This window comes from Pollachius pollachius, assembly GCF_949987615.1.
Source record: "Pollachius pollachius genome assembly, chromosome: 9".
Lineage (NCBI taxonomy): Eukaryota > Metazoa > Chordata > Actinopteri > Gadiformes > Gadidae > Pollachius > Pollachius pollachius.
The window spans coordinates 24,731,060-24,759,022 of record NC_136942.1 but is presented as its reverse complement, the minus strand read 5'-3'; the positions used below and the strand labels follow the sequence as shown (position 1 = coordinate 24,759,022).

At 44.9% G+C, this 27,963-nt stretch overlaps 2 protein-coding genes across 5 annotated transcripts in view; one reads left to right on the top strand and one right to left on the bottom strand.

Moving 5' to 3' along the window:
- The window catches only part of LOC307080745 (uncharacterized protein), a gene marked incomplete at its 3' end in the record, with an annotated part of 111,726 nt that overhangs the window by 67,701 nt on the left and 16,062 nt on the right, over positions 1-27,963 (bottom strand). The window lies entirely within an intron of this gene.
- Positions 54-26,127, top strand: LOC307081034 (uncharacterized protein). Of its 4 annotated transcripts, none has more exons than XM_079744044.1 (17): positions 54-73; positions 6,977-7,073; positions 7,268-7,390; positions 7,465-7,581; positions 7,706-7,772; positions 7,924-8,152; positions 9,989-11,816; positions 12,191-12,364; positions 13,112-13,285; positions 20,731-20,904; positions 21,653-21,826; positions 22,309-22,482; positions 22,965-23,138; positions 23,611-23,784; positions 24,649-24,822; positions 24,999-25,045; positions 25,499-26,127. In XM_079744044.1, the coding sequence occupies exons 2-17, from the start codon at positions 6,991-6,993 to the stop codon at positions 26,050-26,052; spliced, it is 4,440 nt and encodes a 1,479-aa protein (XP_079600170.1). In that variant the 5' UTR covers positions 54-73; positions 6,977-6,990; the 3' UTR covers positions 26,053-26,127. The 4 variants fall into 4 exon arrangements, with proteins under 4 accessions (XP_079600170.1, XP_079600171.1, XP_079600169.1 ...); XM_079744045.1 differs by lacking the exon at positions 54-73 and adding an exon at positions 945-994 and having other exon boundaries at positions 7,468-7,581; XM_079744043.1 differs by lacking the exon at positions 54-73 and adding an exon at positions 945-994.

The window sequence follows — 27,963 nt, the reverse complement described above, 5'->3', positions numbered from 1 at the left end:
GAGCAGGGTGAAGAGACAACACCGTCACCAGCGTCATGACACCTAAACTGCCAATGCAATGGCGTCAAGTGAAGTAAGACCTGTAATGGTGTTGGGAGATTCCAGAGATACGAGAGCCTCACCGTCCACGGTGGCGTCTGTTTGTGTGTCTGTGTGTGTGTTCACTCTGAGTACTCTGTGTACTCTGAGTACTGTGTACGCTGAGTACTCTGTCCACTCTGAGTATTCTGTACTCAGAGTGGACAGAGCTCAGAGCTCTCTGTCCATGCTTCATTAAGCTGATTATAATTTATCACTGAGTGAGGTCATGGATCAGCCGCCTATTCAGGGTTAGTCTGGGAGGAGTTTGAACTGGGAGGGGAACTGGTCCATAAGGAAGAAGACTAAGATACTGTAGTCCACTATTATCCGTGATAGATAATAAATATGAATAACTTTGAATCAGTAGGTTGATCATTTTTAAGATTCCTGCTCTATAAGATGCAGCTATGGAGTCAGCTGTCAGGTTGAAGTTAAGAATGACTTTTTCTTCTTGTGCCTTCTTGCGGCCTTGGGTGACTTTAAAGGTACTTGGGACAGAATGAACTGTTGTTATATTTGCAGTCCGGTATTATGATTACATTATTCAGACAGGAATCTTGGTTAGTGGAGACATTTAAACGTCGTCTCGTACTGGGTCTTGTACTCTGTTTGCCCACATCACAGATCTGGTTGTGATGTCATACCACACGAGGAAGTCCATATATGGTCCTGCCTTCCTTGAGAATTAGAGGGTCTATGAATCTGCGTCTAGGAAAGACCACCCTGCCTCTTGTCCAAAGTTAACAGAGACAACAGCCCCCTGTGAGCGGAAAAACGCAGCTCATATAAAAGCAGAGTCTGGGAGGATAATGAACTGGGAGGGGAACTGGTCCAACTGGTTGGACATCATTTCCTTGACATGAGTCAGACAGTTTGTTGTGGCTCACTTCATCACAGCAGGAAGACGACTAAGGTACTGTAGTCCACTCTGATCCATCATAGATCATAAATATGAATAACTTTTGGTCTTATCAATAGGTTGATAGTTAGTTTCCTGTAAAACCACATGGTTAAAAACGTTAGTCAATGTATGGATGCAATGCTATATGTCAAAATTACTATTGAATATTTTTGAAGATTCCTGCTCTGTAGAATGCTACGTGTTAGACTCTGGGCTTTGGGGATCGAACCCAGAAACTTTCAGCCTTGAGTCAAGCGTCAGGTTGAGGTTAATAATGACTGTTTCGTAAGATTCAGTATTGGTTCTTAATCAAAAGTCCTGTGGTACCTTTAAAGGTACTGAGGATAGAATGGACAGTTGTTAGTGTAGTGCGGTATTATTATTACATTATTTCAACAGGAAGACGGCCATCTTGGTTAGTGAAGCTGTTTAAACGTCATCTTGTACTGGGTCTTGTTCTCTGTGGGCCTGCATCATTCTGCAGTAGTGTAGGCCTACTCTATATCTGAGAGCATCACTCGTATGAGAGGGACATGACCTGCAAGGTGAATTAACACTGCCGCGACCGCCTCAACACAGAAGTCCCTGGTGACGACTGGTTAGTGTTCTTCAGCTCAGCCAATCACACTGACATCCTGTCACCAGCAGGTGGTGCTGCAGTGCATCTTTTCGAGGGTTTCAAAACGGACCTAGCAAAATGTTCCACTTTACTACCGCTGGTGTTGAATGAATCACAGACTGCAGAAGAGTAGGCCGTTTGTGACTTTTTTTCTTCTGTGTGTGTGTGTGTGTGTGTGTGAACTCTGAGTACTCTGTCCACACTGAGTACTCTGAGTATTCTGTACTCAGAGTGGACAGAGCTGAGAGCTCTCTGTCCATTCTTCATATTTAAAAACAGTGATTACTATTCATCACTGAATGAGGTCATGGATCAGCCGCCTATAAGAGGTTAGTCTGGGAGGAGTATGAACTGGGAGGGGAACTGGTCCAACTGGTTCGTTCACCATTTCCTTGTTATGAGTCGGATGGTTTGGTTTGGCTGACTTAATCACTGTAGGAAGAAGATTAAGATACTGTAGTCCGCTCTTATCTGTGATAGATCATACATATGAATAACTTTGAATCTTATCAGTCGGTTGAACATTTTTAAGATTTCTGCTCTGTAGAATGATACATGTTAGACTGTGGGCTTTGGGGATCGAACCCAGAATCTTCCAGCATGGAGTCCAGAGGCGGAGCCAGACTTTGTGTACATCCGGGGCTTAGCCCAGAGGGGGGTCTGGGGTCCTCCCCCATAAAAATTTGAATATCTAAAATGTGATTTCCTGCATTCTAGTCCATTTTAGGGTGACCTGCTGGACATTGGCAAATCCTAAATCTCTTCTAATTCATAGCCTACCTTTTCAGTTGCAGGGCCTGCTCAAGACAATACTATTTAATGGAAAGAAACAATAACCACTTAACTATTGACTTCTAGAGATTTTTATGTAAACTACAATGGGAAAATTGAGACTTATAATTTGAGACTACCTTTCTGTAGATTCAAAGTGCCTTGTCACGTTAAATGCCATTTTTATTTTTTATTTAAAAAAAAGGAAGAGACTGAACGGTTTCTCCGATAAGGCGACTCTATTTAATGGAAAGAAAACATATTACAAATGCAAAGTATTGTGAAACAAGATTCTCATTCCTTAGTTGGTACATCTCTTTATTGTAAATGAGAACAAATTGAATGACTGAATGAATGAATAAAATATTGAATGAATTATGGTGAGAGACTGATTCAATTAACTGTATTAAAGCTGAGCCAAAATGTTTTAACTGAAGGAATCAAGTCTAAAAATGATTCATCTTTATTCCGACCCCATTTTTTTTCTCTTATCTGTCTGTTCTTCTATGGATTCTTACACTACTCATTTAATTTCTTCTTCACACTCCATTCCAACTATTGTCTACCCTACCGCAGTGATTATCTTAGTTTTGTTGTGGCAACATAAGGCTATAACTGCGTGGTTTGAGATTAGCAAACCTGTCAATTACGCTATCCCTGCTTATGACGGACACGTTTTCTCTTTCAATCATCATAACGGCCAGGTCGTTGAGCATTTCTTGCCCCATAGTGCTCCTAAGCCAAGTGTGAAGGCGCCGCAAGGCACCGAAGGAACGCTCACAGCTACATCTGCTGACTGGAATAGTCAAAGCAACTTTAACTACAGCTCTGAGAGTGGGAAACATGTCAGCATCCAGCATTTGGAAGACACTAGCAGTGTCAGGGATGGTCTGGGTTTCCATCTTTCTCCTGATTAATGTTGTACCCACCAGAACTTCTTCTGACCTCAGCTCAATCTTGTAATGGCGGGCAAGGTTTTTGAGGAAATCTTCAGAGAGAAAGACCTCAGATGTTGGGTTGCAGGCTTGAATACCTGACATAACCTCTTCTCCCACACTTGAAAACCGACAGGTGAGCTCCTCCAACATCCTGTCCAGGCATGGATAAAAAAGCTGACATTTTAAATCATCTGAGCTGGTCATGCTTGAAGTTGATCCACAGGCTGACTCCACCACAAAATCACCAAAGCGTTTTTGCTTTTGTCTGGGACCAGCTGGAAGCTGAATATGATGTTCCTCACATAAGACCATGGATCTTCTGAACATCTCCTCAGCACTATCATCTGTGCGGAGCCGTTTCAAAGTCTGATGTACTGCCATTTCGTACTGGGCAGCTTTGACCAAGTCCACACTTTCCCCCTGAAGATATCTGTGTAATCCTTCCGTTATTCCAAGGAGGTTGGAAAACATGAGCAGCATGTACATCGTCTTTGGCCTGCAGAGGTTTGATAGGATCCCCTTGTTTATGGAGGTCTTCGTTGAGCTGAGGCAGGACAGGATGGCAGGAAGGTTTCTCAGCTCAGCTTTGATAGACCTCAGCTTGCATGCCCATCGTGTGGTGGAGAGCTGCACCAGTTCAGATGGTGTTAATCCAAGTTCTTTCTGTACTTCTAGGAACTTGTCGTGGTTCACTAGGGAAGTACTGAAAGTGGTGTACAGATTTTCCAACAGCTCGTGCATGTATAGCACAAAACAAGATTCAATTGGTGTGCATAGCAGTGCACATATACTGCTTCAGGGTGTAGCTCCCTGAAGCAGGCCTGCACACCCCCCCCTTCTCCACTCATGACGGATGCACCGTCATAAGCTTGGGCAACACACAGCAGACCTCCCAACGTGTGTGACTGCAACAGTTCCTCAATTGCATCTGTAATAGACTTGGCATCAAATCCCTTCAGTTTCCATAGCCCAAGAAAACTTTCTGTGACTTGGCCCTCTTTGGTCACGAAACGCACACACAGCAAGCTGCTCAGTGTGTCCGTCTCTGGCCTCATCTGCCATTACAGAGTACATTCCTGCCGCCTTTAACTGCTTCACTATGCTCCCTGTAACCTCTCTTGAAACACTTGTGATCATCTCATTTTGGGAAAATGAGAAAGATAGGTGGCAGTTGAACTGAGTGTAATTTTGTAAAAAAAGATTGAATTCGTTAAGGAACTTGAAGCATTCCAAGAAGTTGCCTTGATTAAGGCTAGACTCTTGCTCATCATGGCCTCTAAATGGAATTTCTTGTTTGCCAAGGAAGGTGGTGATGGCTGCAATTCGCCGAAGGTATTCTCTTCTTTCTAAAATTTCAGCTGCATTTGCAGCATGAAGCTGGGTAGTCACATCTCCTTTGCTCTTTGTGGTTTTGAAGCCATGCCAGCAGGACATGGTTGAGACATGGAAGGTACTCTTTTCATGCTCCCGGAATGTATCCAAAGCCCTTTTTCAGTTGGAAAAACCAGATCCACTAAGTGAATCTTTATTAATGTGTGTATTCTGCTTTCCGAATACACGGCAGGAAAAGCAGAATGCAGAATTGCCCTCCGCAGAATACTCAAGCCATTTGAATTGCTCAAACCAATTTTTGTTGAAAGCTCTTTTCTGAGATCCAAACTGGCTGAAGGGATATTGTGACAGGCGCACCTGCTCCGGACCACTTTCTGGAGATCCTAGGTCACACCCTGCCATTCCACCTGCTGCCCCTAGCTCGGCCTGTTCTTCCACTGCCCTGTTTTGGTCTCCTTCTGGGATCGAACACCTAGCAATTCCACTGGCTGTCCCTTGCTGTGACGTCTCTTCTGCCTCTTCCCTGATTTCACCTGACTCATCTGTGTAACAAAGTAGACTCATAAGAATTTTGACTATATAATATGATATGATATAATACAATCTAATTTAAATTTATAATATAATATCACATAATATAATTAATACAACTAGGGCTAAAAGTAGATCAATATAAATATTATTTTTTAATATGAATCCATCTAGATTAACAACATCATTAGGTCTACTCACTGACTGAAATATCAGTGCATTATCATTATCAATTTTATTTTATTTTAATTTAAAATAATAATGATAATGCACTGAAGTATTATACATATGCACACAAATAAGTACTACATTGTTTTAGAGGTTTGTCCGCATCTATCACTCTGGTAGAACTCATTTAAAAAGGGGTCAAAGTTCAATGAACGTGGATATGGACGCAAGCTGAAAGTAAACAAGACAGTCTAGCACCAGCCACGCATCGGTAACATCGGTAACATGTTGGCTGCTGGTCAAACAGCGAATGCAGCAACACGATATCTGTACATTTCTTATCTAAATCGTTAATAAAGTTTGAGTTTAAAATAACCGACATGTCGGACATAGATATTTTTTACCTCTTCATGATATTCAGTGGACCTCAACATTTAATTTAAGGTAACATTTGGTAACACACAACACTGTACAATATTGCCTGAGACAGAATCGCAATCAGAAAAATGGATTTCTGACATTTTAAGCAACGCTGGTAATCTATTTTGTGTGAAAGGAGTAATTATCATAGCAGCCTAGCTAGCCGAGGCAGGCTAGTTAGCACTAGCACCAGCACATCAAGGTGATCTCACTGAGCTGAAACATTTGACAGGTCATTGGCAGGGGCTGCTGCTACTACGGTATCACTGGACGTTGGTTTAGAACAATAATTTCTAATGTCCATGGTAATGTTTGTTCCACACCCTGAGGCTACTTTAACAAGACTGCTGAGAGACGGGAATGGTTAGAAAACATCACGTTGTCCTGGCAACCGTTCTAAACAACCGAACGAGAGATGGCATTTTCCATTGCTTCCATGTGTTGTTTCTTTCAAAATGAAAATAAATCAATTTCAAGAGGTGAAAATAACTACCAGTGGAAACATGAGGGAACATGTCAGGGTTGTCATAACTTCAAAAGCTTAAAAAAGATCCGGGGCTTTTGACGTGAGTTTCGGGGCTTCAGTCCCGAAAGCCACCCCCAAGCTCCGCGCATGATGGAGTCAGGTGTCAGGTTGACGTTAATAATGACTTTTCCTTCTTGTGTCTCCTTGTTTCCTTGGGTGACTCTAAAGGTACTTAGGACAGAATGTACAGCTGTTATATTTGTGGTGCAGTATTATGATACATTATTTAGACAGGAAGTCGGCCATCTTGCTTTGTGAAGGTGTTTAAACGTCCTCTCTTACCGGGTCTGGTTCTCTGTGGGCCTGCCTCACAGATCTGGTTGTGATGTATACCACATGAGGAAGTCCATGTATGGTCCTGCCTTCAGAGCGGTTTAACCAGCACAGGGAGCAGTTGATCAAGTTCCGCTCGGTGAACTTGATCTTACTAGACACATTTTGCAGCCTTTTGAGACCTTCTGTGTTGAATGATGATACGTTATTAAAGAGTATATGAGAAACGTCTGGGATTGAGAAGGTCTATGAATCTGCGTCTATGAATCTGCGTCTGCGTCTTGTCCAACAGAGACAAGAGACAGTTAACAGAGACAACGGCCCCCTGTGAGCGGAATACACAGCTCATATAAAAGCAGAGAGTAAACCAACGCCGAGTGGCAGTAGAAACAATATGGAGTTGTGTTTGTGTCCAGGTCTCCAGTCCACTATGGATGAGGAGAGAGAGGAGGGGGGTCCTACCTCTAAGACCACTCTGTCTGGGGAACATGGCCGCCAGAGCAAAGCTAAGAGGTAAGAAAAGGATCTCTCTGTCTGTGACTGTTCCCATCTCAGAGCTCAGCAGTGATACATCATGACTCCATCATTAGTCTGAGTAAAAGCTGTGTGTGTGTGTGTGTGTGTGTGTGTGTGTGTGTGTGTGTGTCTGTGTGTGTGTGTGTGTGTGTGTGTGTGTGTGTGTGTGTGTGTGTGTGTGTGTGTTGAAGCCCAGAGCAGCAGCAGAGAGCAGACTCCCCTGGACCCAGCTCCAGCTGTGACTCCTTTGAGAGTGCCGATTCTATGGAACATCCTGATAACTTTAACGATGGAAACCAGTCTACTGAGAGGAGGTGAGGATTTATCAGAGATCATAAAGACACAACTTCTACCAAAAGTCCATCAATTCTGGTTTTTGTTTTTCTAGAAGAGCCAAGAAGGAGAGAGCAGACTCCCCTGGACCCAGCTGTGTCTCCATGAAGAGTGACCGCTCTATGGATATACCACTTGAATTTAAAGATGGACGCCCCTCCAGAAAGAAGAGGTAGGACTTTCAAACAGACGAGGAAAACGGACCAGTTGGTTGTTATCAGGCTCTACTGATACTGATGTCTATAAGTCTGGCGAAATATAATTGTGTGTGTGTGTGTGCGCGTGATCCCCCACAGACAACAGAAGAGGTCAAAGGTAACCAGCACTCAGTCTCTACAGCAGCATCAAACAGAGCTGATCAAGGTGTGTAAATGTCCACCAAGACGTTTGACTTCAGCTCTCCATGGACATTAGAAAGCATCTCTTGTCCAGCGGGACGTGGATCCAGGACAGATGCTTCTGATGTCTCAGTTAGTTCAAAGTAAAGTTCTCCTTGATGTTTGTTCTGTTCCAGAGGGCTGAGGAGAACGCACACGCTTTTCTAGACAAGGAGCTGAAGAAGCTCTGGAGGGATCTCTTCTCAGATTACCCACAATGCTCAGAGGGTCAGAGAGTGGAGGAGGAGGAGGTGGATGGTAAGAATGAGGAGCAGAGGAGGCGCGCCATAGAGGGAGTGGTGGACATCACAAAGCTCTGCCTGATGGAGATGAACCAGGAGGAACTGGCCGACAGACTGTGGGGCAGTAAGAGACACTAATCTTGAAAACACAGAAGAAATACACATTTTGACGAGCAGTAGGAGATTATTATTTGTTCTCTTCAGACTAAATGACATAATGTGAGACTAATACATTTCAAACTTCCATGTGGAGACAATCTTTCCTCTTTGGGGTTAAATGGTTTGATCCATATGTTGGGTTGTTGTGGGGTACCAGGTTAAATGGTTTGATCTGGATATGTAGGGTAATGGTGGGGGTCTCAGGTTAAAGAACGTTAAACATCATCATTACCAGCACCAAATAACCCGACCACATCACCCCCATTCTCGTCCAACTACACTGGCTCAGTGTCCAACACCGGATTGACCTTAAAACCCTTCTGCTCACCGACAAAGCCCTCCACAACGTGGCCCCCACTTATCTCCCCGACCTCCTCCAGGAGGACAGGCCCTGCCGCTCCCTTCGTCATCCTCAGCTGGTCTTCACCGTCCCGACCTCCCGCCTCAGCACCGTGGGTGCTAGGGCTCTCACCACCGTGGGTGCTAGGGCTCTGACCTGAACTGAAAGACACGCCCTGACAACATTCAAACTCTCCTCAAAACACATGTGTTCCCACTGGCCTGCTCGCTATAATGACCCCCTACCGTGGGTTCCCCTCGTATCCCCGTTGTGCTGCTGTTTTTACCCCCTCCTACCTGGGTCTCCTCACTGTTCTTACCCCCTCCTACCTGGGTCTCCTCACTGTTCTTATGCCCTCCTACCTGGGTCTCCTCACTGCTGTTCTTACCCCCTCCTACCTGGGTCTCCTCACTGTTCTTACTCCCTCCTACCTGGGTCTCCTCACTGTTCTTACCCCCTCCTACCTGGGTCTCCTCACTGTTCTTACCCCCTCCTACCTGGGTCTCCTCACTGTTCTTACCCCCTCCTACCTGGGTCTCCTCACTGTTCTTACCCCCTCCTACCTGGGTCTCCTCACTGTTGTTACCCCCTCCTACCTGGGTCACCTCACTGTTCTTACCCCCTCCTACCTGGGTCTCCTCACTGCTGTTCTTACCCCCTCCTACCTGGGTCTCCTCACTGTTCTTACCCCCTCCTACCTGGGTCTCCTCACTGTTCTTACCCCCTCCTACTTGGGTCTTATGTCTTGTTTTGATCATGCTGTTGGCGATGCAGCTCCTGCTGTTCTTGACCCTAGATTGTTTTATGAATTGTAAGGGGACCTTGGGTATCATAAAAGGTGCCTTGAAATAAAATGTTATTAAATGTAATTATTATTATTATTATTATTATTATTATTATTATTATTATTAATAATATTAAACGTAAGCTGCAGATCAACAGCAGAATAACTCTCTGGAAGAGGTGCAACACTATCTTGTTATATCAGCATGTCATTTTACACCAATTCACTATCATTATTATTATCATTAGACCAATCATATTGCTGTGGAAAAAACAAAGTCCGGAACATTTTGAAGATGTAACATGCAGTCTTTGTCACGACCAGCTTCTCCGACCACAAGTTATGAAGCCACATTAACGTTAAACATTATACTGGTGACCAACAGCAGAACAACTCAGTGGAAGTGATGAAACCCTGTCTTGTTGTATCAGCATAGCAAATCACTTTACACTGATTCACTATCATTATTACTATCATTAGAACAATCATATTGCTGCGGAAATAATAGTCCTTACCATTTTGAATCTGTTACATGCAGTCCTTCACAACCAGCTTTTCCGACCACCAAGTAATGAAGCCACTAAATATCATGAAGTTGGTAATTTAACAGGAAATATTGACCTGGTTCCACTGATCACCATCCACTAACTGATGTCATCTGTTGTTTTCTCATTTAGGATCTGATGCTGTCGATTGCAAGCATAAAATCAAGTCTCATTTGAAGAAGAAGTTCAGGTATGTGTTTGAGGGAATCGCTAAAGCAGGAAAGCGAACAGATCTGAACAACTTCTACACAGAGATCTTCATCACAGAGAGAGGCAGTGGAGAGGTCAACAAGGAACATGAGGTCAGACTTATTGAAACAGCTTCCAGGAAACCAGCCAAGGAAGAAACACCAATCAGATGTGAAGACATCTTTAAACCCTTACCTGGAAACGATCAACCAATCAGGACAATAATGACAACTGGAGTGGCCGGCATTGGTAAAACCGTCTTAACACACAAGTTCATTCTGGACTGGGCTGAAGGGAAAACCAACCAGGACATACACTTCACATTTCTCCTCACTTTCAGAGAGCTGAATTTACTGAAAAGGAAAGAGTTTAGCTTGGTGGAACTTCTTCATCAGCTCTTTAGTGAGACCAAAGAAGCAGGAATCTGCAGATTCGACCGGTTCCAAGTTGTCTTCATCTTGGATGGTCTGGATGAGTGTCGACTTCCTCTGGACTTCCAGAACAACCCGATATGGAATGATGTCACAAAGTCCACCTCGGTGGACGTGCTGCTGACAAACCTTATCAGGGGCGACCTGCTTCCCTCTGCTCGCATTTGGATAACCACACGCCCTGCGGCAGCCAATCAGATCCCTGCTGAGTGTGTTGACATGGTGACAGAGGTGAGGGGGTTCTCCGACCAACAGAAGGAGGAGTACTTCAGGAAGAGATTCCGAGAGGAGACGCTGGCCACAACAATCATCTCCCACGTCAAGAAATCAAGAAGCCTCCACATCATGTGTCACATCCCAGTCTTCTGTTGGATCACTGCTTCAGTTCTGGAAGACATCTTCAAAAAATCCCAGATCGAAGAGATGCCCAAGACCGTGACTCAGATGTACAGCCACTTCCTGAGGGTTCAGTCCATACAGAGGGACAGGAAGTACCATGGGAGGGCTGAAACAGATCCGGACTGGAGTTTAGAGAGCAGGGAGATCATTGTTTCTCTTGGAAAACTTGCTTTTAACCAGCTGGAGAAAGGGAACCTGATCTTCTACGAGGCAGATATGGCAGAGTGTGACATCAATATCAGAGCAGCCTCAGTGTACTCAGGAGTGTTCACCCAGATCTTTAAAGAGGAGTGTGGGCTGTACCAGGACAAGGTGTTCTGCTTTGTCCATCTGAGCATCCAGGAGTTTCTGGCTGCCCTTTATGTCTTTCTGTCCTTCATCGATACTGGTGTCAATCTGCTCTCAGAAGAACTACCAACCTCCAGGAAAGATAAACTCCTCTTCTACCAGAGTGCTGTGGACAAGGCCTTACAGAGTGAGAACGGACACCTGGACTTGTTCCTCCGCTTCCTCCTGGGCCTCTCTCTAGAGAACAATCAGATTGTCCTACGTGGTCTGCTGGGACAGAAAAAAAGATCACTGACCACTCAGATTAAAACAGGTCTGTTGCGACTGACAGGAAGCAGCTCAAAGACCAATAAGGGAACAGTGTCTTACATCAAGGAGAAAATAAAAGGAGACCTATCTCCAGAGAGAAGCATCAATCTGTTCCACTGTCTGAATGAGCTGAACGACTGTTCTCTAGTGAAGGAGATCCAACAGTACCTGACATCAGGAAGTCTCTCCGGAGAATCTCTCTCCCCTGCTCAGTGGTCAGCTCTAGTCTTCATCTTACTGACATCAGAAGAGGAGCTGGACGTGTTTGACCTGAAAAAATACTCTGCTTCAGAAGATGGTCTTCTCAGGCTGCTGCCAGTGGTCAAAGCCTCCAAAATATCTCTGTAGGTTCACTAATAACATGTATTACAATACACACTACACAATATAAATACAACTGGAATATAAGGTTAAAATAATATGAAAAAGATTTCTGTAGGTTCATTACAACATGTATTACTATTCTGCTCATAACAGAATAAACATACTAGTTATAATAATATACAAAACATCTCTGTAGGTGTCCTATTAACGTGTAATGTATTATAGTATACATAAGAGAATATTCAGAAAAATAGAATATAGGAGTATTCATTTATTCATCTAATTATTTCGTTTTTTTTGTTAAACTAATAACATTCCTTCATTATTGAATAACTTAAAGATGTATGTTATTTTAATCACAGTTCCTTACATGTTCTCTTTATTTTGGGTAAAGGCTGAAGGGCTGTCATCTGTCAGAGAGATGCTGTGAAGCTCTGGCCTTAGTTCTCAGCTCCAACTCCTCTAGTCTGAGAGAGCTGGACCTGAGTACCAATGATCTGCAGGATTCAGGAGTGAAGCTGCTCTCTGCTGGACTGGGGAGTCCACACTGTACACTGGAAACTCTCAGGTCCGTTTTACCCAATGGTCAAACAGTTACACCACAAGGTGCAATATCAGAAGACATTTAACAGATTTACCTCCATAAAAGTGCATACATAAAGTGAAGCAGCAAGCAACTGACATCCCTAAGCGCACAAATGCTTTCTTAGTTCTTGTGCTCGCAAAGTGTTTTCCTGATTGCTATGATATTTATTCTCCTCTAAACACAATATGCATGATATTGGAATAAAACTTCTAATTATACGCAAAACAATGCTTTAGATGAACTAATAACATGTATTACAATACATTACATAATACTGCAACAAAAACTAATATTAATAGAAAAAACGATTTCCAAACACAGCAAAACAATTTTAAATGGACTGCATTAATATAGCTCTTTTCTAACCTTTGGCCACCCAAAGCGCTTTACAATATTGCCTCACATTCACGCACACATTCACACACTGACCGCGGAGTCAGCCATGCAAGGCGACAGCCAGCTCGTCGGTAGCAGTTAGGGTCAGGTGCCTTGCTCAAGCACACCTCAACACTCAGCTAGGAGGAGAGGGGATTGAACCAGCAACCTCCAGGTTACCAGCCAACCCGCTCTACCTCCTGAGCTACTGCCGCCCCTTCACAACAACTTTCATATAGTTATACATTTTACACCCAATATTGAATAACCACAATTTCTTCAATATGTAATAAGTTTACGATGTAAGTTATTTTAATCACAGTTCCTAACCTGTTCTCTTTGTTTTGTGTGAAGGCTGAAGGGCTGTGATCTGTCAGAGAGATGCTGTGAAGCTCTGGCCTCAGTTCTCAGCTCCAACTCCTCTAGTCTGAGAGAGCTGGACCTGAGTACCAATGATCTGCAGGATTCAGGAGTGAAGCTGCTCTCTGCTGGACTGGGGAGTCCACACTGTACACTGGAAACTCTCAGGTCCGTTTTACCCAATGGTCAAACAGTTACACCACAAGGTTCAATATCAGAAGACATTTAACAGATTTGCGTCCATAAAAGTGTGCACGTAAAGTGAAGCAGCACGCAACTGACATCCCCAAGCGCACAAATGCTGTCTAAAGGTACGGCCACACTGAACGCTTCATGCTCGTTAAAGGCGTAGAAAATCCGCATTTTTGCATTGGGAACCATTGGTTTTTGGGGCGTAGATGCGTTACATGCGCTAAAAGTAGCGCTTTAGGCGTGTTAGACGCGTTTTACGCGCCTAAATAACGCGCCCAGCGCACCTACGTGCCCAACGCACCTATGTGCGGAGTTCAAAAAATTTAACTTTTTACGCTCCTACGCGTGACGCTTAGCCGCGATAGCCAATCAGCGTTGAGCTTGACCCGACGTCACTGGCAGAGTGACGGAGGACAGGTGCTCCGCAGCTGATATGGAGCGTAGAGATGGATTTATTGATTCGTTTCCGCGAACCAGTTCGCGTGATTCAGTTCGCCAAGGGGAGTCGTTCGCGAATCGTTCGTTCGTTCGTTCGTTCGTTCAGTCGAGTTTCCGGTAGCGGTGAATCGAATCATACACGGTTCTCTGAGTCAGTCAGACTCAGCCCCTCGTTCGTTAGTTCGTTCGTTCGTTCAGTCGAGTTTCCGGTTCAGTCAAGTTTCCGGTAGAATCATCGAATGAACGGCTCAGACTCAGCGCCTCCCTCGTTCTCATTCTCATACGTCAACATTACAACTTTAACCAAACGCAGCGGGATGGGGGGTGTAGTTGATTATTGGATGTTTGACATATCAGCAAAATAATAGACTTGATTTAGCAATGATGGTGGGTGTCCCGGGTGTTTTAGGCTCCCATAAACAGAACCCTGTGCAGCCAAAGACTAAACCTAGCTGCCGAAATTAACACTGCCTTCAAAACGAGAGCTGGTTAATTGTGAAAAATGCATTAATTAGTCATCAGACAACGCAGTTTTACACTATTGTAATGACCTCGCCGGTGACAAACCAGGTCACTGAAAACCCGTAACCAACGGCAAAAAGCCACACTAACAACAACCGGTTACCCGGGCAACCCCCCAACCCGGTCCCTTCAACGTGCAAGCCCCCACCCTCCTGTTCTCCCAAGGCCCTCCCCCTGCTGACCTGATGATTCGCCCCCCACACTGATTGACAAGAAGAACATCCAATGCATGCACAGAGAACAACTGGCATAACGGACAACGAAATGCAATGCAACACATAACACACAAACTCTTTAAATGTCCCAGGGTCGCTACACTATAGACTCTAGAGTTTCTGGTATAAAGGCTGGGACGAATTTCAAATGATAAATATGTACACTTTATGTTGAAAGTATACTGTCGCGATTTCCATTGAAACAAATTGCGCGGTGAGTAGTCTTCACAACGAGAGCTGGTAGGTTGTGAAAATTGTGGTATAAAGGCTGGGACGAATTTCGAATTATAAATATGTACAATGCATCCTTTAAATACGTCCATGCAACAGATGGCCAATGTGAATAATAGATAGCTCGCTAAGCCTATTTGTTTTTTCCCCATTAAACCTGTTGATTTCTGTCTCTCATTGACTAAAATTCAACGAGAGCGTCCTAGACTCAGTCCTAGAACAGCATACGATTGGCTGGCTCTCGTGAGTCGTGACGTCTCTCAGTCGGTCCCTCCTCACCACTCACACAGTGAGTGAACGAACTGTCAGCGAGTCAGCGACTAGTGGGTCTGGGAGGAGTCGACTCTGAGAACCAACGAGGCGAACGAGACGAACAAGGCGAACGAGGCGAACGAGAGAGAGGAACCAGTGCAGTTCGTTCGTTTTAACGATTCGTTCATTCGAACTGATTCGTTCGCGAACGAGTCAACACTAATGGAGCGCCTGTAGTTGGTGTCCTGACGGGAGATCCTGGCACCAACCCGGGCTAGCAGGTCATCGAACATGGCCCCAGTCAACCCAAAATACCGCTGGAACCGGCCGTCATCCAGGCGGAGTTCCTGGAGGAGGTGGTGAAACTCACCCAGCTGTGAGCGCCTACGGAGGATGTCATGTGTAATATCCTACAGATAGATGGGTTACTGTGATTGGTCAGATGACACCTCATTTGCATATGTGAAGGGTGAGGCGCGAGATGTATCGTTTGTGTGTCACAAGGAAATGGACGCTCGAATAAAGTACCCGTCATGTTAAATCGGTCCCGTCATTTAACAGCTACAACATAAGAATATTACATGGTGTCAGAGTTATTAAGAACTCAACGCTTACCATTCAGTCGGGATGCATTCCTCTGGTGTTCAGAGCCCAATTTAGGACTGGGAATCTGCTAATTTACCGGAGTCGTGGAGAAGGTTCAAGCAGCATGTGAAGCTAATGTTCCCCGGCCCACTGAAAGCCATGAGCGAGGAGGATAAATGCAGTTACCTTCTACTGTGGGTCGGAGACAAAGGTCGGGACATTTTTAACACTTGGACACTCACGGAAGATCAGGCTAAATTGTTGGAGACGTACTACGTCAAGTTTGAGGAATATGTGACCCCAAAAGCGAACCCCATTTTTGCAAGACACAAGTTTCAAGAAAGAATGCAAGGCTCTGGCGAGCCATTTGAGCAATTCGTCACGGATTTGAAGTTGCTGGTCAAGGACTGTGGCTATGCTGACTCGGACCAGATGGTTAGGAACCGGATAGTTTTCGCAACGAACTCTCATAAGGTACGTGAGAAACTACTCAGTCATGGAGCTACGCTAGATCTGATCAAAGCAATAGACATTGCACGTTCGCATGAGCTAGCCCAGGGACAAATGAAAGCCATGAACAGTCGAGCACCAGCTAACGTTGATAGCCACGACATACATGCTGTGGGCCGCGCCAAGATGCACAGAGAGGCGCCAAAATACAGCGCTAACTACAGTCAAGGGGGGAAATATTCAAGCAGTGGAGACAGAGCCAGACCACATGGCAAAACGTGTGGGAATTGTGGAAGAGAACAACACAGTGACCGTCAGGACTGCCCAGCTAGGGGCCGACAATGCAACAAGTGCAAACGTTTTGATCATTTCGCCCAGGTATGCAGATCTCAGCAGCAACGCAGGGCCAAGCCAGTGCATGCAGTAGAGGGCGCTAACGCCCAAGACAGCGATACAGACGAACAGGAGACACTATTCATTGACACAATTTCAAAAGGCACAGACAATGATGTGGCCATTGCTGAGATGGAAATTGGACAGAAAAATCACAAAGTCAAATTCAAGTTAGATACCGGTGCCGAAGTCAACATAATCCCAGCTCAAAGATTTCACAAACTGTTTAGCAAGGCAGACATGAAGCCCACAACCCGCCGCCTCACAGAATATGGTGGTGAGCCACTTGATGTAAAAGGGACATGCAACCTACGCTGTAAATACAAAGGAACTGCTATGACACTGGAGTTCTACATAGTCACCACCAAAGCTCCACCTGTATTAGGACTGAGAGCATGTATTGATATGGACCTCATTAAACTAGTTTTGTCTGTAAATGCAACTCAAACAGAAGGCTGTGATGTGAGGGAGGAATTTGCAGATGTGTTCCAGGGCGTTGGACAGTGTCCAACGCCGTGTGCCCACCACGGAGAATCCCGTTCACCCTCCGCAGCCGCCTGAAGGACGAGCTCGATGAGATGGAAGGGGCCGAAATCATCGCGAAAGTGACCGAGCCTACAGACTGAGTGAATGCACTGGTGGTAGTAGAGAAGCCACATACAGGTAAACTGAGAGTATGCCTAGATCCCGCGAGCTAAACAAAGCTATAAAAAGACCTCACTACCCACTCCCCACTCTGGAGGATGTCACCCCAAGACTGGCAGGCGCACAGTTTTTCAGCGTCATGGACGCAAGGTCAGGCTATTGGGCCATTAAACTAACCAAGGATTCATCCATGCTTACGACGTTCAACACTGTGTTCGGCCGATACAGGTTCCTCCGCCTTCCTTTCGGCATCGTATCAGCCCAGGATGAGTTTCAGAGAAAAATAGACGAGACGTATGAGGGCCTGAAAGGCGTCGCTGCAATAGTTGACGATATCCTGGTCTACGGGCGAACCAGAGAGGAACACGACGCTAACCTGCGGGCCATGCTGGAGAGGACCAGAGAGAGAGGTGTACGGCTCAACCCCGAGAAGAGCAGGATCTGCGTCACAGAGGTCAAATACTTTGGACACAGGCTCACACGAGAAGGTATCAAGCCAGACCCTGACAAGGTGAAAGCTGTAAAAGAGATGGAGCCACCCCAGAACAAAGCCGAACTGGAGACCATTATGGGGATGGTGAACTACCTGGCTCGATTTGCCCCAAGTCTGTCTGAAATAAACGCACCCCTCTGCCAGCTACTGAAGCAAAGCAGCGAATTTGTGTGGGATGAAACACACAACTCCGCCTTCCAGCAAATGAAGGACCTCATCACACGGGAGCCAGGACCTGTGCTCACCTACTTTGACCCAAGCAAGGAGCTGAGGCTCCAGGTCGACGCGTCTAAAAGTGGTTTGGGGGCTGTGCTCCTGCAAGAAGAAAAGCCCGTCGCCTACGCTTCAAAATCACTCACAGCCACAGAAGAAAACTATGCTCAAATTGAGAAGGAACTGTTCGCTGTTCTCTTTGGATGTAAGCGTTTTCACCAGTATGTCTACGGGCGCCAGGTTGTCGTCGAGTCCGATCACAAGCCATTGGAATCAATTATGAGAAAGCCCCTCGCAGCGGCCCCACCACGCTTACAACGGATGATCCTGCAGCTGCAGAAGTATGACATCACCATCATCCACTAACCAGGTAAACACATCCCTGTCGCAGACACACTCTCCAGGAAGTCATTAGCCTGCAACGACCACACTCTGAGTGAGGGCATGGATACGCAAGTCCACACGGTTATCAGCAACCTCCCTGTGAGCGACAGAAAGCTTACAGACATCAGAACAGCCACTGAACAGGATCCTCAGCTCACCATGCTGAAAGAGTCTGTACTGTCTGGGTGGCCTGAAACCAAGAAGAAATGCTCACCCACCACTGCCGAATACTGGAACCACAGGGATGAAATATCAGAGATGGACGGAATCCTATTCAAAGGGGAAAAGATCATAGTCCCACACTCTCTCCGAGCCAGCATGCTTACAGCAATACACACTCCGCACCTAGGCATGGAAAAGAGCAAACTACGAGCGAGAGACATCCTTTTCTGGCCAGGAATGGGGAGAGAAATAGAGGCCATGGTGGAAAAGTGCACCATCTGCCTGCAACACAGGAAGTCAAACCCAAAAGAGCCAATGCTATCTCATGAAATCCCCGACAGACCATGGCAGGTCATTGCAACTGACCTGTTTGCATGGAATGTAGAAGACTATGTTGTATCGGTGGATTACTACAGCAGGTACTTCGAGATCGAGAGGCTGTATTCCACTACTTCATCAGCGGTAATCCGAAAACTGAAAGCCATGTTCTCCCGTAATAACATCCCCGAGAAGGTGATCTCGGATAATGGCCCACAATACAGCTCACAGGACTTTAAGAACTTTGCAAACACATGGGATTTCAAACACACAACGACAAGCCCGCACTACCCCCAAAGCAATGGGCTCGCAGAAAAAACTGTCCAGACAGCCAAGATTACACTGGACAAGGCACGGGCAGAAAAGAAGGACCCGTACCTCAGCCTACTGGAATACCGGAACACTCCAGTGGACGGTTTCAAATCACCGGCCCAGCTGCTCAACAGCCGCAGGCTGAGATCCATCCTTCCTACCACAGCAGCGCAACTACAACCCCAGGTCATCAGCCCAACCGCCGCCAGAAGGAGGCGGGAACACATGCAACACCAGCAACGCCGGTACTACAACCGGAGCGCCAGGCCGCTGTCGACTCTGCAGGCTGGGGACAATATACGTTACCGGCAGGATAATGGACTGTGGAGACCTGCAACCATCATGCAACCGGCACATACTGACAGATCGTACCACATCAGCACTAGTGAGGGTCAGACCTACCGCCGCAACCGCCGCCACCTCCTACCGACCAAGGAACCTACACCAGAACACACCGCTGAAGTGAGTGACAGGTCTGATACTCCTGCGCCAGAACACACAGCTGTAATGAATGACAGGCCAGACACTCCGGTGTCTGAGAACCTACCTACGGACACCACTAACACTGGGGGCCTTGCCAGTGATGGGCCAGCGCCATATGCCCACACTAGGTCTGGGCGTCTGGTGAAGCCGAGACAAGTGATGGACCTGTGATATTAAAGTGTAGCGTTTAATAAAAAAAAAAAAAAAAGGAAACATGTATGTAAAGTGAACACTGAAGTTACCTGTTGATAACCTACCTGTTGATAACCTACCTTTTACTTATAGGATATGTCTGAAAAGCTTACTTACCTGTTATTACCTCTGGTATTTGTTATGGAGCCACTGTTATGCGTGTTAGTTATGTTCATTGTTTATTACAAAACAATAACCTTGATAACCTACCGTTTACTTATAGGATATGTCTGAAAAGCAGTTATTACAGTTACTGGACTTACCTGTTATTACCTCTGGTATTTGTTTATGAGCCACTGTTAGGCGTGTTAGTTATGTTCATTGTTTATTACAAAAGAAGGGAGATGTAATATCCTACAGATAGATGGGTTACTGTGATTGGTCAGATTACACCTCATTTGCATATGTGAAGGGTGAGGCGCGAGATGTATCGTTTGTGTGTCACAAGGAAATGGACGCTCGAATAAAGTACCCGTCATGTTAAATCGGTCCCGTCATTTAACAGCTACAACATAAGAATATTACAAGCTGTGAGCGCCTACGGAGGATGTCATGCACCCAAACACGACGGCGTTTGGGTTTCCTACTCTCCTCGAACTCCCACAACAAATACAGCGCAGCGATGGTGGTGATCTCAGCCATGTTTGTGGAGCAAATGAAAAGTAGCGGGGTAAAATAAGTTTTGGGCCGGCTCATCTAGCTCCGTAGGCGCGTTGAACCATTTTTGTGACACAAAATGATGAAGCGGCAGGTTAGGCCTAATCAAACTCGCGTAACGCGTTCAGTGTGGCCGTACCTTTAGTTCTCGTGCTCGCAAGGTGTTTTCCTGATCGCTATGATGTTTATTCTCCTCCCAACACACTATACATAATATTGGAATAAAACTTCTAATTAGCTACAAAATATCGCTTTAGATTAACTGATAACATTACAATACATAATATACATAATACAACAACAAAAAGTAATATTAATATACAAAACGACTTTTCAAACGCTGCAAAACAACTATCTTATTGTTATACATTTTACACCCAATTTGAATAACCACAATTTCTTCATTATGTAATAAGTTTAAGATGTAAGTTATTTTAATCACAGTTCCTAACCTGTCCTCTTTATTTTGTGTGAAGGCTGAAGGGCTGCGATCTGTCAGAGAGATGCTGTGAAGCTCTGGCCTCAGTTCTCAGCTCCAACTCCTCTAGTCTGAGAGAGCTGGACCTGAGTACCAATGATCTGCAGGATTCAGGAGTGAAGCTGCTCTCTGCTGGACTGGGGAGTCCACACTGTACACTGGAAACTCTCAGGTCCGTTTTACCCAATGGTCAAACAGTTACACCACAAGGTTCAATATCAGAAGGGATTTAACAGATTTACATCCATAAAAGTGCACACATAAAGTGAAGCAGCAAGCAACTGACATCCCTAAGCACACAAATAATGTCTTAGTTCTCGTGCTCGCAAAGTGTTTTCCTGATCGCTATGATATTTATTCTCCTCAAAACACAATATACATAATATTGGAATAAAACTTCTAATTATATACATAACATCGCTTTAGATGAACTAATAAAATGTGTTACAATAATATACATACAACTGCAACAAAAAGTAATATTAATATACAAAAACGGTTTTCAAACATTGCAAAAGAAATGGACTGCATTTAAGTAGCGCTTTTCTAACGATTGGCCACCCAAAGCGCTTTACAATATTGCCACGCACACGCACACACACGCACACGCACACACCGACGGCGGAGTCAGCCATGCAAGGCGACAGCCAGCTCGTCGGTAGCAGTTAGGGTCAGGTGCCTTGCTCAAGCACACCTCAACACTCAGCTAGGAGGAGCGGGGATTGAACCAGCAACCTCCAGGTTACCAGCCAACCCGCTCTACCTCCTGAGCTACTGCCGCCCCTTCACATCAACTTTCATATAGTAATACATTTTAGACCAAATATTTAATAACTACATTTTCTTTATTATGTAATAAGTTTACGATGTAAGTTATTTTAATCACAGTTCCTAACCTGTTCTCTTTATTTTGTGTGAAGGCTGAAGGGCTGTGATCTGTCAGAGAGATGCTGTGAAGCTCTGGCCTCAGTTCTCAGCTCCAACTCCTCTAGTCTGAGAGAGCTGGACCTGAGTACCAATCGGCTGAAGGATTCAGGAGTGAAGCTGCTCTCTGCTGGACTGGGGAGTCCACACTGTACACTGGAAACTCTCAGGTCAGTTTTACCCAATCGTCAAACAGTTACACAACAAGGTTCAATATCAGAAGGGATTTAACAGATTTACATCCATAAAAGTGTGCACGTAAAGTGAAGCAGCATGCAACTGACACCCCCAAGTGCACAAATAATGTCTTAGTTCTCGTGCTCGCAAAGTGTTTTCCTGATCGCTATGATGTTTATTCTCCTCACAACACAATATACATAATATGGGAATAAAACTTCTAATTACATACAAAATATCGCTTTAGATGAACTGATAACATGTATTACAATACAATGCATAATATACATAATATTGTAACTAAAAGTAATATTAATATACAAAACAACTTTTCAAACACTGCAAAACAACTATCTTATTGTTATACATTTTACACCTAATTTGAATAACCACAATTTCTTCATTTGGTAATAAGTTGGAGATGTATGTTATTTTATTCACAGTTCCTAACCTGTCCTCTTTATTTTGTGTGAAGGCTGAAGGGCTGTGATCTGTCAGAGAGATGCTGTGAAACTCTGGCCTCAGTTCTCAGCTCCAACTCCTCTAGTCTGAGAGAGCTGGACCTGAGTACCAATGATCTGCAGGATTCAGGAGTGAAGCTGCTCTCTGCTGGACTGGGGAGTCCACACTGTACACTGGAAACTCTCAGGTCAGTTTTACCCAATGGTCAAACAGTTACACAACAAGGTTCAATATCAGAAGACATTTAACAGGTTTACAACCATAAAAGTGTGCACTTAAAGTGAAGCAGCACGCAACTGACATCCCCAAGCGCACAAATGATGTCTTAGTTCTCGTGCTCGCAAAGTGTTTTCCTGATCGCTATGATGTTTATTGTCCTCACAACACAATATAGATAATATAGGAATAAAACTTCTAATTACATACAAAATATCGCTTTAGGTTAACTGATAACATGTATTACAATACAATGCAAAATATACATAATATTGTAACTAAAAGTAATATTAATATACAAAACGACTTTTTAAACACTGCAAAACAACTATCTTATTGTTATACATTTTTCACCCAATTTGAATAACCACAATTTCTTCATTATGTAATAAGTTGAAGATGTATTTTATTTTAATCACAGTTCCTAACCTGTTCTCTTTATTTTGTGTGAAGGCTTAAGGGCTGTGATCTGTCAGAGAGATGCTGTGAAGCTCTGGCCTCAGTTCTCAGTTCCAACTCCTCTAGTCTGAGAGAGCTGGACCTGAGTACCAATGATCTGCAGGATTCAGGAGTGAAGCTGCTCTCTGCTGGACTGGGGAGTCCACACTGTACACTGGAAACTCTCAGGTCCGTTTTACCCAATGGTCAAACAGTTACACCACAAGGTTCAATATCAGAAGAAATTTAACAGATTTACAACCATAAAATAGCACACATAATGTGAAGCAGCACGAAACTGACAACGCCAAGCGCACAAATGCTGTCTTAGTTCTCGTGCTAGCAAAGTGTTTTCCTGAACGCTGTGATGTTTATTCTCCTCACAACGCAATATACATAATATTGGAGTAAAACTTCTAATTATATACAAAACATTGCTTTAGATTAACTGATAACATTGCAATACATAATATACATAATACTGCAACAAAAAGTAATTTTAATATACAAACGACTTTTCAAATGCTGCAAAACAACTATCTTATTGTTATACATTTTACACCCAATTTGAATAACCACAATTTCTTCATTATGTAATAAGTTGAAGATGTAAGTTATTTTAATCACAGTTCCTAACCTGTTCTCTTTATTTTGTGTGAAGGCTGAAGGGCTGCAATCTGTCAGAGAGATGCTGTGAAGCTCTGGCCTCAGTTCTCAGCTCCAACTCCTCTCGTCTGAGAGAGCTGGACCTGAGTACCAATGATCTGCAGGATTCAGGAGTGAAGCTGCTCTCTGCTGGACTGGGGAGTCCACACTGTACACTGGAAACTCTCAGGTCAGTTTTCAGCCTCTTCAAACTGGGTCTTGGGGTTGTTTAATATGTAAGGGATGGTCCACGACTAGTTGGACCGTTATCGAAAAGAACACACAAGACGGTATGCATGTTATATGTTATGTAGCTCTGGCCAGCTGATGTGAGGGTTAGGGGTTGACCTGTTAACTACTAGTATGTTATGTTTGTTATATGTTACGTAGCTCTGGCCAGCTGATGTGAGGGTTAGGGGTTGACCTGTTAACTACTGGTATGTTATGTATGTTATATGTTATGTAACTCTGGTCAGCAGATGTGAGCTGAGGAGTTGTCATTAGTGTAGACATGGGGATGAGGCTTTAGCTGTGCTGTGATCTAAATATAATGTACACCTCACCATAGAACATCACTGGCCGTGGTAAAGTGAATCATATTGAACATTAAAGATGGACTTTATTAACTTCACATTAGTTTGGTGTAGTGCTGCTCATGTCCGATGCCTTTCTGTTGCTCTTTTGCCTGCTGACAAAACTCTCCCTGGTTCTACACAATGTTAGAACCTGTGAAGAAACGGTCTCAGCGTACATAACACAGCGGACTTCTCCTGACTCTAACCAAACAATATCTCATTGAGTTGTAGCTATTGAGAAAGGAGCATTTGTTTATGATCCTGTTTCACATCCAAGTGAAGGAAGTTCTGATGTCTGTGATGATGTCATCTCCCAACTTCCTCTTCCTGTTCTCCTTGTCCTCCAAATGGAATGAATACACTTTATAAATGTGGTTACTTTAGTATGAACTGCTCTCAACCAGAATAAATATAATAGTGTGTGTGTGTGTGTGTGTGTGTGTGTGTGTGTGTGTGTGTGTGTGTGTGTGTGTGTGTAGCTTGTCTGGCTGCCTGGTCACACAGGAAGGCTGTGCTTTTCTGGCCTCAGCTCTGAGCTCCAACCCCTCCCATCTGAGAGAGCTGGACCTGAGCTACAATCACCCAGGAGACTCTGGAGCTGCGCTGCTCTCTGCTGGACTGGAGGATCCACGCTGGAGACTGGACACTCTCAGGTATGGAGAGGACAGCTGACCACTCAGGGACAAAGTCTCCTACGAGGATTCAAGCCGCTGCTAGATGAAGTGGTTGGAAGAGGCAGCTGTAACTCACGTTGTGTAGAACGTGATGAGACGGCCGATGATGAAGGTGAATGTTTCAACATGCTGCTCTCACTTTGTTTCCCCCCCAGTGTGGAGCACGGTGGAGTGTGGAGGCTGAAACCAGCTCTAAAGAAGTGTAAGTGTCTGTTTGATTCATCACATCACACACTCACTACTGAGATGGAAAGTCCATCCACACAGCAGGAAGTGAGGTCAGATCCTACTGGGAATGAGGATGATGGCTGACATCATGTATCTTCCATATATTAATACTGTCCAATCATCATGAAGATAACATCTGGGCTCGGGGGAGGGGGGGGAGATGGGGCTGAGGGTCCACACACACACACACACACACACACACACACACACACACACACACACACACACACACACACGCAAAGGGTGCTGAGGGGAGGGTCTGGGCTCGGGGGAGGGGAGGGGGTGAAGGCGGAGTCTGAAGCAATAGCGTTACTATAACATCACATGACCCCCCCCCCTCACATGTCATGTTCAGGAGAACAGTACCAGTGATGATGATGAGGATGAAGAGCGGTTCAGCAGCTCATCATGTCTGGTTCTCCCTCAGATGCCTGTGAACTCACCCTGGACCCCAACACGGCCTACAGAGAACTCTCTCTGTCTGAGGACAACAGGAAGGTGACGTGGGTTAGAGAGGACCAGTCGTATCCGGATCACCCAGAGAGATTTGACTACTGGGACCAGGTGTTGGGTAGAGAGGCTCTGACTGGCCGCTGTTACTGGGAGGTAGAGTGGGAAGGACCTGTTGAGATAGGAGTGACATACAGAGGAATCACAAGGAGAGGAGGGGGCCCTGACAGCGGGCTTGGACTGAACAACAAGTCCTGGGGTCTTGATTGTGATGATGATCGTTACTCTGCCGTGTACAACGGTAGGAGAACAGCCCTCCCTCTCCCCCCCGCTGGCTCCACCAGAGTAGGAGTGTATCTGGACCGGCCTACTGGCTCTCTGTCCTTCTACAGAGTGTCCCCAGGTGGAGGAGGGTCCTCAGACACACTGACACACCTCCACACCTTCTGGTCCTCCTTCACCCAGGAGGACCTCCTCCCTGGGGTCAGGGTATGGAGGTGGGGGTCGTCAGCGTCTCTCTGTCGGTTGTAGACACACGCACACACACACACACGCACACGAAGGGTGCTGGGTAGGGTCCTCGGGGGTCGGCGGGGCCTCAGTGTCACTGAGTGGGAGTTGGGGGGGGCTAAGGGGGAGGGGGGGGAGGGTGAGACACCCAATTACCAATTGGTCTCGCTCACTTCTCTCCTGTTGAAACTCAACTGGCAGAACCCTTGAGTCATGTGTGAGAGCATAGAAGAGGCCTCAGGTGAGCTCTGCTGTGTTGGAGATGAGCTGCTCTGGCCTGATCAGGATGGAGGTGGGATACAGACTGATTTACATGTGTGGGATGGCTCAGCGGGTTGGGTGGCTCTATGTTTTCTCAGATAGTCCAAATGGCTCTGCCGTTTGTCCTTTCCGTTATTATGCTCTATGTGGTCATCGAGTTATCTCCCTGTGTGTTTCACCGGCTGACCGCCCCCCAACCGACCCCCTCAGGGACTGACCCGATCTTGTTGCCCCCCCTCAGGGTAGCTGTGTTAGAGAGCCCACCCCGTCCCAAGGTCTGGTGCCCCAAACTCCCCAACGTTTCTAAGGCTAAGCCTTCCTCTGGGCCCTTTAATGTTGTTAGACTAACAGAACCACTTTTCTGCTGGGGACAGAGAGAGCTGTCAGAGAAAGGTGGAGCTTCACCGCCCAGCAGAGGGAGGTGTCTGGACAGTCCATTTCCTTTATTTTACAATTTAAAATCTGTTTTGGTTTAATCATGAGTAACCTAATGAGTTTTTTATTTTTTAATTAGCCTACACCTGGTTTACTTGTGGTTGATGAGTATACTTTTTTCTGTTTGCTATTGCCTTTTATGCTTCATTTTGTTGATTTAGATAATTGTTAATTTCTTACCAGTAGATCCACTGAATTGTCATTTTAAAGGGTGATCTTTAAACTACGTTTAATATGATGGAGAGGGAGGAATGTAGAATGTTGGTGTATTTTAATGCCTCTCTGTGTTCACATCTCTTAGTCTAGGACCAGGCCAGTGCCTCTCCTACTGTACGAGGTGTTATTTCCAACATTCCATTCCATCATTTGTGATGTCCCAACAAGGACGAACCAACCCGGTCGCCTGGGACATAGCCAGGGCCATATACCTTATCAAGGGAGACACTGTTATTTTGTTATTCACTCTTTCTTTCCTATAATACTGGCCTCAAACCTTTGGTTCGGTGAGAAGAGGGATCGACAGCCAAGGAGCACGTCTGGAGACTGTTCCTCTCCTCCTACACTGAGACTATCCCACCTAAATCTGTACCTGTGCTGTATTACATCCTCCAATAAACCTACTATTCAACCCTCTGACCCAACCTGGCAAGTTGATTTTATTCCACTTCAAGAATTACTACTACGAGGGAGAAATACACAACGCAGTCTTTACAAACAGTTTAGAAATGAGCAGAAATCGAACACATATAGATCTGTTTCACCTTCACCTCATTTATAATCTTTCTATTTTTTTTGGCCTAAGGGAAGCTTTTTTTGCAGTCAGTTCAGCTGAACATTTAACTGTATTACAGTAACAAATAAGTTACATTTTTGAACTTGTGCACTGATTTAATCATTAAATCCTATAAGAATGAAAAAAACATTCTCTTACTGTAGTGTTTTTCATTTTACTTATCAGTGCAATTACTGTACTGTGAGTTTTGCCAAAATTGGTAACATTGGTGTATTTTCAGAACTCCAACAATGTTGCAGTATCAACTATAGGTGTACAGCATGACTCTGTGGGATTGTGAGTTTAGCCCATTGAAGCTCATTGGATAGACAAATATGCATTGTATCCTATCGAGATACAATTGTGTCAATGCAATATTGATGTGATATATTCACAGTATTGTATTACAATATGGCAAGAATATTTATACTGTATGTACCACATAAATGCAACTTTAAAAAAGA